This window comes from Ceratosolen solmsi, unplaced genomic scaffold, assembly GCF_000503995.2.
Source record: "Ceratosolen solmsi marchali unplaced genomic scaffold, CerSol_1.0 scaffold1, whole genome shotgun sequence".
Taxonomy (NCBI): Eukaryota; Metazoa; Arthropoda; class Insecta; order Hymenoptera; family Agaonidae; genus Ceratosolen; species Ceratosolen solmsi.
In genome coordinates, this window is record NW_011948415.1 from 4,737,785 (window position 1) to 4,749,393 (window position 11,609).

An 11,609-nucleotide genomic window follows, 5' to 3' on the forward strand; every position below is an offset into this window, starting at 1 on the left:
TTAAATCTTTATGAGTTGGACGTATTATGTGAAAATGAGAATCCGACATTATGAATGATAAATTTGATAAATATATTATTCGTATATTAAAGATTTAGATCCATAGTTGTAGTTCATGCGATAGCTGATAATATTATACGGGAAGTATATAACAAATACGATAAAATCATGTAAAAAATACATTGAAATTGATGCACTTGGCTAAAAAAATATGTAATTGTTTTTTTATGAAAATACGTGCTATTAATATTATTTGATCGCGTAATATGAATAATAGCATCGACTATTAAATTTATAGGCTTTTAATTATTGGGAAGATTGAATTATTAAACTACACCATTCAAAGCAAACCCGAGGTTTTTCCTATGCTCAATGATTCAATACATCAAATACTTTCATCGTAATACACGCGCGCGCGCGCGCGCACGCACACACAAAATTGGGTTTATTTTACCATATTACTTAGGCATTGAAGTGGAGTCACTTGAGGAGTCGGAGAAGATACGATAAATAAGATGAAGGATATCGATGATCTATGGTAAATAATAAATTGAAAATATAGATAGAGGATATGAGAAGTGAGAAAATTTATTTATCCGCCCATAGCAGTTAATGATTTTAAATTTAATAATAAAATTTTCATCTTTATAGAATAGTTTATATATGAGTAAAATTTTAAGGCCATTTTTTAAAAATAGCTTTTTCAAATTCCATTTTATAAATTTATACAAAATTATCTAACTGATGAATATGAAATTTTATATCGTCTAATTTAATATAAAATTTTAGTCCTTAATTACATGAATATGTCTTCTGATTTGCATATTCAAATTAATCTTATTATTAACATTGAAAATTTAATTCACCACTATTATTTTGTCAATGCCAAAATCTTTTATAAATTATCTAATTTAAAAATCTTTTTTTTTCTTTTAAGGACAATGTCGATAAATTCAACATTACAACCAAATCTATTTATTAACTTCAGTTCTGTTTCAGACAGTCCACCTGCAAAAATCACTTGATTCAGCAAACACGTCATTTTATCGACGGCGCATCTCATCGCCTAATATTTTTACAAACATTTTATCTACAAATATTTACAAATATTTATATAGTTTCTAATATAGCGATACTAATAAGGAGAGGAAATAAAAATAAAGTATAAGTAACGTGTATAATAATAAGCTACGCCCTTTTGTCCTGTTTGCTCGTTGCCCTTCAAATCTTTAAAGGAAAAGTCAGTAAAACATCAACTTTCACTCGATACAAACTCAGCCTCATCAACTTCCCTCACTTCGATTATCCCATCCGGCAGTTTCCGGCAAATTCGGGCAGATTCCGTAATTACTGACTGAGTACGTAATTTGCGTCTTCTGCCCGAAACGAGGAAGAAGAGTTTGCCGAGGGATGATCAGTTGTGAATAGATCGAGAAAAGTAGGTATTGTGCGAGTGTCTAATTGGTTATTAAATTTTCCAAAAACAAAACGCAGATTTCTCGTCCTTCTTCAAAATGCTAGCGGACATCAAAGCTCCTTCCTTAATCCTTCGTAGCAAGCGCCATAGGAAGTACGTATGGATTTTGAAGCATTTCTCTCTTTCTTTATATTTCTTCTATTTTTTGAGCTAAGGATACTCTATATTTTTGTTATATGAAAAAATGATCCAGACTAGTTGAAAAATTAGAAAACAGTATGGACAACGAGCTAATACAAGATAAAGAAAATATGCACAAATTTTAAACTACCGTAAGAGTATTTATAAATCATTTGAGTTTTAAGGCACTGAAATTTGTGATTTTATCGATCGAAGTGCGCTTTGTCATTTTTTTTTTTTTTTTTTTTTTTTTACACATAAACTCAGCCATATTCGAAGAAATGTCCATTCTGTTTTTCTTTTTATTTTTGTTTTGTTTTGTTTTGTTTTTTTGTTTAGTTTTTCCCCACTTTATAGCGCAATTGTGCGTCTGCGTAGTGGCAAATGTTAATGTGCCGAATACTATGTTGCAGGTGCGACATGAAGCGTAAAAGATCGAAGTTATCCTTTGAAAGTGTAAACAAGATCAATATATTGTTAATGAAAATTGCCGGTTTGCTGGCGTTCGAGAGCCGAAGCATAAACTCCATAGGAACCACGACCATCATCATTTACGCACACTTTAGCATCGTATTCATCATATGCATGTACATATCCACGGCTCTCATGAACGCGTACAGACGAATAATGAATTTCGAAGTAATAGCCGGTTGCATTGGACTGAGTGGCTTATACTTGCGATACGTTTTGTTATGCTTTAAGCGAAGCAATATTGCCACTTTATTGGTAGAGTCAGAAAAGCTCTGGGGAAAGTTGCAGGAGGCCGAAAAGCCAATAATAAGGTACAATGGAGAGGCGAAAGTCTTGTATTTAAGCGATTCGAATTGGAATGCCGGCACCCACGTACTAAAAGCAACCTTTTCAAAATCCCTTGCAAGCTCCCGTTTGTCCTAATATTCTTCCCTGATGCTAACACCAATGCTTTTGAAACCAATGATTTTGAAAGTCGACCAAAGACCATTATTGTCCATTAACGATCATCCGCGCGCGTTTTATTCGAAATTTTGTTTTCTCCGCGCGCGAAATCTCTGCAGCCGTGCAATTTTCGTAGACCAGACGGGATAATAGAAGCAATATCGTTGCCATTTGTCTATTAATGCAGCTGTCTCTTTCTCACCAAACATCTTAGGGGTTTCGTCCGGACAATTGGGACAATATCCATTTGCTACTTGGGATTCAATTTCAGCTGGTCCGCTATGTGCATTACGATCACCCAATTCCACGGTACGACCAACGACACGAGCGCAGCCGTTCGACGTGAGCTTCCCTACTCCTTTGCCCTGGACCTGCAGGACTCGCCGTCCTACGAGATAATGTTTATCGTCCAGATAATAACTTCTTTCGGCTACACTTTGGTCGTTGCAGGCTTCGACATGGCTCCGCCCTATTTCATCATGACGGCTGCTGCTCATTTCAAAATGCTCTGCAGTCGATTCGAAGAGATGCAAAAGCAGGATAGACTTCGTAGAGCTGACGAGGCCATCGAGGATGTCATCACGTGTATAGCGTATCATCAGATGATTGACAGGTATTGCGATGCATAGGTATCAGTGGAAGGACAAGTGGAAGAGACGCATGTTTGTAGGATTTGCGAAGGGAAATAATGACACTTTACTTACGTTGTGGTACTGTAGCTAAGCGTATATTAAATATGAAAAGATTGTTCAAGTGAGTTAAATTCCACCGATCGCCATTCCAATATCTTTACACGCAATTTGTCTCTGTCTAGATTTTGCAAGGACATAAGCAAGATAACGGAGTCGTTTTTTATGGTCCAGTTGCTCAGCAGCACCTACAACTTGTCGATACTCTTGTACGCGATAATCACGGTAAGTAGAGCATGTCGAACTTTCCGTAGTCCTTGTTGACGTGGAAGGAGGACCTTAGGAAGGGCCCCAATTAATAAACTCACCCAACAATGCTAGGACAATCAGAACAATTTCCAGCTGCTGCCCGTCGTTGGCCTACAAACTCTCCAACTTTTCTCCTGTCACTGGATATCCGAGATCCTCAGGTCCGAAGTAAGTTCGCGCGTTATGTTTTCAATGTTTCGTGGACATTCGTTTCTTCCACCCCTTCTTCCTCACTCAATCTCTCTTCTCGCTTTCTTTGGCATTCTGCATTCATTAAAAAGATCGTCGCCAACGAGGGAGTATGTTCGAGCAATCGCGTCAAATGTTATAGTGAGAACAAGACAAATATTGACTAAGCAAAAAGTTCATTATTTTCGTCGGCTGACGGATGGCTTTTTTGTAAGCAAGAAAGACCTTTGTATGCAATGAATATCCGCGCGATTTATATTTTTACACTTCGTATCATATTCTCTTGGATTTTTAATGCTGAATTATTAGTCTTATTATTTTAGCTTGGGTCGTGTTATTTCTATATACTTCACATGTTCACTAAAACAAACAGGACGATAAATGCATTTGAAAAGTCAAGATTCTTCATTAGTTGACGATATATGTTCTTACCGAAGATTCTCTAAGAATGTTTGCAATTTTTTGTTTGCTAATTATATAAGTATTTGTCGACAATATAATCATTTGAAGGATAGTTTTACGGCCATTATTATTGCAGTTTAAAAAGCAATATAACATTTAATAGGGTTCTCTGTGAGTTTAGAAAATTGAGTAAAAAACTAGCTAAGATATATGATTTAAAATATTTTAAATGTCTAGAGTAATTAAATACGTAAAAGAATTAAATTTGTTATTGCTCTCTATTCTATTATTTGGTAACATTGTACTTTCTTCATTGATTCCGCCTAAAACATTTGTCACAAACTGCATTATCAAAATATACATTTTTTACATTAAATTTTTATTCATATATATATATATATATATATATATATATATATATATATATATCAATAATATAATTTTCTTACGTAAATGTTATCATACTATGTGCATGTGTTTTGAATATATAAAGTAAAATATCACAATGATATCATGGAAATAGTAATAATAATAACAACAACACATAATACAAAGTTTTATTTTTTTTTTTTTTTATAATGAATGTTATTATAAGAATTTTATTTAATTAACATCCAAATTATTAGTTATTTTTACCTATATGTCCCATTGTTTTGTTTCAGTGATGTAAAATTGACTTTGTTTATGGTTAGTTTATAGCAAATCAATTATTGATGATTTATTAATAGATTTGAATGAGTATATCTACTCACATATAGCATACTTATATTTAATAAAATAATGAAATTTAAGTAATAAATATATTTATTATTCAGAGTAAACGTTTAATAAAAAGTACGTTTATCGTACCATCGATGTTTGAAAGAAATATGAAATTATCAAAAATAATACAAATAGTGATATTAAAATCACAAAATCCTGTGCAATTGAGAGCGGGAGGATATATCAACTTGTCGTTAGAATGTTTTGGCGAAGTATGTATAATAAATTTCAATATTTTAATATATACAATAATACAGTATATTATATAATAAAGAATAAAATTACTTTCAGATGGTAACGAGTGCCATTTCGTTTTTCTTCATACTTTGTAAACTCTCACAATAAAAATATTCATTTATTTTGCAATAACAAAGTATTTGTTACAATACAATATATGTGATATTTATAACAAGATTATATATGCACCACTCAATATGCAAGTTTAATAATTAATCTTTGAATATTTATAATTAGATTATAATAAAAATATCTTTGACATTATCAATGAATATAATTAAGTGAAAAAAAAGGGTAAATATTTTATTTGTTATACGATTTTTTATTAAATTCTAGCTACTCATGACTAGTCTTCGTTATTAGATAAATTAATATTATCTTTTTATATGATTTTAGTTGTGAACAACGAGATTCAATGCACTCGAAGAAAGGGGAAAAGTGTGTATAGAAACAAATATGTAAGTATACGTAAAAATAATTGATCACACTGTTACTTTTTATAGCATATAATTTTTGTAGATTTATTGTTGTGAACAAATAACGAAACATCTTGATTGTATTATGATGATTATGATTAAATAAAAAACTTGATCTGTCTGAATGATGTTTGGAGCATCGATTGTTTTATCGTTATTTAAGCTTTCGTACTTCACATGTATGCGAATTTTTCTTTTCTTCCTATGCTCTTTGAAAGTGATAAAGAGCAGATTGATATAAAGGAAAGAAAATTTGATTAAAGTAGTGAAATAAAACTATTATTCGAAGAAAAGAAATTGTACTCGGATAAAGCGGAGGATTAATTATTGAATATTGTTATTTATAAACGTATTACATTTAATTGTATTCTTACGTGGGCAATAAAATGCCATTTGCATGTAAATTTAATATTTTAGTAAATTAACAACACTGCACAATCACAAATAGACAATATCTAATATTTTTATCATTTAATATGATAGAACATTTTCATTTACAATATATTAAATAGCAGATTTAAGCTTCTATTAAGTTTCTATTTATTAGTAAATTCTAAAAATTATAAATATAATATGCAGAAAAGTATTTCCAATTATAGCCGATAAATATTTAATTTTATGATAAGTTTTCAATATTTCCTAAGTATCGTATGAAACGGTGGTTATTGACTTTATGTTGAAATATATATTACACGAATTATTCATGAAATTTAGATTCTATATTAAAATGCTATTATGATTTCATAGTTTTAAGAAAAATTTATTTTTTCTTTTTTTGTTTGTTTTTAGGAATAGAGCGTATGTCTTTATTTGTATCTTTATCATTGTTTGAGAGAGCAAGTCTCGAATTATGTATTGAAACGGCGCAAAAACATCATTTTCCTTTAGCAAAAAGACTGTACATTCAAAAATAGATTTCACAATTTTCATTATGTATTTCCATTATGTATTCATTACTTAATGTCATTGTATTTTCTGTCAATTTTATGATTTTATTTAAATTAATATTTTGCGTTTATAAAATTTCCTATATTTAAATAGTTTTATATTATTTCTTTAAAAAGAAAAAAAGGAAAAAAAGAAGCTAAATAAATATTTAATCTTTTATATTAAATCTATTTTTATTTCATATAAATCTAATGAATTTTTGCATCTATTTTTTGTTTTTTTGTTTTTTGTTTGTTTTGTTTTTTTGTGTTGTTATAATTCGTTTACTTAGACTTAATTGACACTAAAAGTATTTTCATATCTGTCTGTGAATGCAAACGCAATAATTGATGAAATATTTACTTTCATTCACCAATCCAAGTCTAATTCTTGTTATTAAAAAAATATCTGAAATAATTTAATAAAAAAATGTGCAGAAAAATTAAGACAGACGTAACTATATATTGTAATGAAAAGGTCAAGAAAAAAAAAAAATTCATACTATATAATACTATATGGATGGATCCATAGTGGATAAAAATTAAATTAAAATATCCAATTATAGGGTATATTTCTTAGATTGTAAATATCTAATTTTGCATGTAATTGGCAATCTAATACTGAAAGTGAACAGAACAAAATCAATAACAATCGATAAAATAATATTAATTTGGAAGTTTAAAACTACAAGCACACGAATGTTTCATAAAATACGAATTATTTTATGAAAATAATAATTTTTTCAAATCCAACGTTTATTATACATTACGTACATTAGCCGCGACAGTAAATTACTGCCACAATTTTTTATGTTTGATTTACAATTTGTATAATTGAAATACTTAATGAATTATGTTTTACGCTCCGAATGTGCAACTATTATGTAAGTCTGATGTCAATATATGTTGACATCTATTATCATACAAAATTATTTTGATTTATTAGTTATAAGTTTTATCGTTTTATAGTGCATAAGACATTCATTTTTTATGTATAATTGTCAAGTACTTAATACTAAATTTATGAAGTTGTTGTGTATGTGCAAAAATGTTCGTATAAGAATTTACAACGTTTTTACAGACGTGACATTGACATTACTGTAAAGAAATTGTAATGAAACTTTGCATTTCCATCGGAATAGTGGTAGACCATTATGCTGCAATGAGCGGAATGAGCGCTTCGGACGTGGAAATGGTCGATCGCAATACGTAGAAAATTTGATATCACATAGATTACGTGGAAGATAGCGAAGGGCGCGATCGTAGGCTAAGGGAAGTTTTACAATTATTGGAGTAGTAAATGGATAATTTGAGCAAATTTGAGGATCAAGTGTGAGGCGAGAGACTTTCACGATTCGCATCTCTGTTCTTGCAACTGTCACGGTAATTGTTCAATTAAGTGTCTTTATCTTAGAAATCATTTGTTTTTTATCGTCGACTTATCGTCTCATCAATTTACGTTACACAAAGCTAATATTTCCATGGCAGTCAAAACCTCTCGTACCCAACTCCGAGGCATCAGTTCCTCGTCTACACGTTATTGTGAATCCAACAATGATGTAAATGACATTTGAAAAGTTGAAGTCTCGGTGTTGTTTACGTTAGCACGTATGGACGTTTTCGAATAGAGAATTCGCTTTTTAGATTATTAATTATAATGTCTCAACGACTCAAGCCACTCTCGCCCACAAACATCCACAAATAATAATCAAGCGAGAAGGCAAAACATTGTAATCGGAGATTGAATTGCTTATTCAATTCCATAAGATTTTATCAATCGCTAAGAGAATATTTACATTTTATATATTATATTCTGTAATTTTTTCATTCTAGATACAACATGAATGACAAATTGAGTGACAACAAACCCTTAAATTTCCATCGAGAATGTTTTTTTTTTCAATATATTTTTACTTAGCCGGTTATTTATATGTTTTAGTGTATTGATTGTGTGAGAAATTCTATCTTCAATAATAATAATAATAATAATAATAATAATAATAATAATAATAATAATAATAATAATAATAATAATAATAATAATAATAATAAGTTTATGTCATTCCTTGATAATATGCATGTAAGCATAAAATGCAAAATAATAATTTATAAAGAAATAATAGATATTGAAACAATAGCCGATTGCAATGAATCGACTAATTTATATTTGCAATGATAATTTCACCGAATGGCAAATATTTAGCCAGATTGCATATATAATGGAAAAAAAAAAAGAAAAAAAATCTCGAATGATGTTAAAGGAACTTGAAAAAAATTCTAGTGTAAGTAAAGGTATAACGATGTAGTCTTTTTTATGATTAATTTATTTTAAAAATACTTTTTGTATTTTATTATAAGTAATTTTTACGAAATAGTGGTAGTTTAAAATTATCGCTGGTAATATTTCATCTAAATCTGCTTATAAATTTGTAATGATAATTCAAGTGGTCTATATGTCATTACGTTCATTGGTCTCCCAGAGGTAAAAGTAACTTTATTACAACTTTTATTTCAACGATAAAGAGAAAAAAAAAAAAAAAAAAGAAATTTGACGTGCAGCGATCAAATAATAAATTTTGAAAATATCTATAAAAATATTTTATAACAAATAAAGAAAATACAAATTTTGTAAGCAGTTCAGCTCTAAGGAACGAAGGTAATTTATTCAATATAATCATCAATTCTGCTAGAAATTGCCGTCTTTTGAAACGCTTGTATAATTCTTTCTAGATATGTTTAAAAGATAAAATAATAATTTTCGTTCTGTATTGTAAGTTAACATTCTTACGTATTTCGAAGTACATTCCGATAAGAAGCTTTGTTAAGATAATTGATAAGTGCAGATTTTTTAGTGCCTCATAGATGCCAATTCTGAATTGAATGATCGATCGGGTTTGACTTAATTTTAAAGAGTGTTATTTCTCTACTCAGTATTTTTCAATTCTATTCAATTTTCGGCCCAAGAGATGTTTAAGGATTATGAATTTAACCAAAAACTTATATTATACATAAGTCGAGGACTTTATTTGAATGGCGAGAGTCGGAATTTCTGTATCATACGAGTTGTATTAGAAAAAGTAAAATTACAAGTTTCATACCGTACGATTTTACGATCAAGGTGACCCCAACTGCCTTTGTTTTGTAATTGTTGTTGTTATTTCAAACGCGCATGTCCCCAGAGATTGTGACAAAGTTTAAAACATCTCATATTTCATAAAATGAGCTCTCTATAATTACAAACCAATTTAAGCTCGTTTAAATGCCTTTAAATCAGTCGTAATGTTGAATTTAATTAATTATAATTATAATTATAATGTAGAGTTTAGATATACGGAAATCTGTATACATGATACCATCGGTTAATCGGAAAGATACGAAATTATCAAAATTAATACAAATATTGCTAATGAAGTTGCAAAATCCTGTACAATTGACAGCGGGAGGATTTATCAACCTATCGGTGGAGTGTTTTGGAAATGTACGTCCTTTATCACGATATTTTAATAGTTTAATATCGTTCGTTGTATAATGAGAGGAAATAATTACTTTCACAGAATGTCAAGTGCCTGTATGCTATTGCGCGTATATTGTGCGTCATCATTATATACATATATTTGATATATAGATATAAGAGTTTTGTAGAATCATATATTTGTTATCATGTTTTGTACAATGTTTTTTTTTTGTAAATTTTATAAAGAGAAATACGTTGAATGTATTCGTTAGATTTTATTCCCATATTTTAGATACTAAACATTATCAGGAATGTGGTATTATGTAGCAGTTTGAATTTGGAAATTGTAGTTTGTGATAGAATTAGATATAATAAACTGTATCTATCGAACTATTTATAGTAAATTACACTGCAAAAGTTAGTTTTGTAATTATGAATTGTAATTACATTGTTTGTACGTGCCTGTTTTATCGTGATGTTAAACATTTTTCAGAACTTAATTCGTCAAGTGTGATAGAAGATTGTTATTTATCATGATTTTTATTAGAAATAAAAGATCAGAGTAGTTTTTAATAAAAATAAAAATAAAAGTTGATCGAAGTGAATGCTTATTGCGCTAAACGATCGGGACTGAAACTCTTGCAGATTGTTTATAAAATTCATATATCGCCATTTAAATGTTCTTTTCAAGCTACAAGCAAGTAAATATACCAATGCTTTTTGCAAACTATCATGTACCTGTTGACTATTTTTTATCGATCGTCACTTTAGACTTCCAGCGTCGATATTTACTCATTATTCCTTTTTTTACCATTCGATCGATAAACAACCAACTGCATAAGCCTAAATGTTTAAAACATTGTTGAAAATCTCGCGCGCTTACGTGTAATTGCGCCAAGCAAATTATTCATTAAATTTACGTGAGTATTTACGAATACTTGGCGCATGCGCCTCACTCATTTAATTAGATTTATTTTTTAATAACAACATTAACACTGCAACGATCTTTTTAAATATTTTATAATACGTGGCAATGGCATTTGTCCCCAAGTAAATAATTCACAATTGAAATTAATGAGAATTATAAAATCTACGTATAAAAAATACGGGGTGCGTGCTTGAGATTATGATAGTAAATCCGGTCATTTTATATTTAAAAGATAAAACAAATATACTCACCAAGTTAAATGAGAGATGTAATTAAATGGAGAAATTTGATGTTGAAACTACTCGCACCTTCATTATTATTTGATTGAAACCTTTATTGGTGGACATTTATTCAAGGACAGAGGATGAAGGCAGATAGTCCTGAATACTAAAGTACCAAATTATCAGCGGACAACGATTGACGTTAAAAGGGTCGAACGAGTATTTGAATAATATTAATTATCGAATGAAGTTTCAATAGTATTTGTTCATCTTAATGCTATAATGGCAATATTAAATTCATTATGAAGACATTTCGATAAAAGGTGAACGTTTATATTCTCTATTAACAATAGGAATTTTTTAATCACCTATCAACGAAATACACTATTTATTTGTTGTTCAATAAGTACTAATTTACCGTTAAATTAAAAAAATTTTAATGGCTTTATATTTACTTGTGTTACAATGTAATTTTAAACAAAAGTTATAATATGTCATATTATATTTGAAATTAAGTTTGAAAATTTTAATAATGTTTTTTTGGCATTTTAATGTTTTAGAATT

The 11,609-nt window shown here is 29.4% G+C and overlaps 1 protein-coding gene across 1 annotated transcript; it reads left to right on the forward strand.

Moving 5' to 3' along the window:
* The first annotated feature begins 515 nt into the window (after positions 1-515).
* Positions 516-5,442, forward strand: LOC105359016 (odorant receptor 82a-like). Its single transcript, XM_011495491.1, has 8 exons — positions 516-538; positions 2,011-2,236; positions 2,300-2,379; positions 2,700-3,125; positions 3,327-3,426; positions 3,523-3,618; positions 4,857-5,015; positions 5,437-5,442. The coding sequence occupies exons 1-8, from the start codon at positions 516-518 to the stop codon at positions 5,440-5,442; spliced, it is 1,116 nt and encodes a 371-aa protein (XP_011493793.1).
* The last annotated feature ends 6,167 nt before the right edge of the window (positions 5,443-11,609 follow it).

Bases quoted from the DNA above. Each gene is read 5' to 3' on its own strand.
- LOC105359016 (XM_011495491.1), top strand. From the start codon at position 516: ATGAAGGATATCGATGATCTATG. The intron at 3,427-3,522 runs GTAAGTAGAGCA...CAACAATGCTAG, and splicing joins TCTTGTACGCGATAATCACG to GACAATCAGAACAATTTCCA. The intron at 3,619-4,856 runs GTAAGTTCGCGC...TTTATTATTCAG, and splicing joins CCGAGATCCTCAGGTCCGAA to AGTAAACGTTTAATAAAAAG.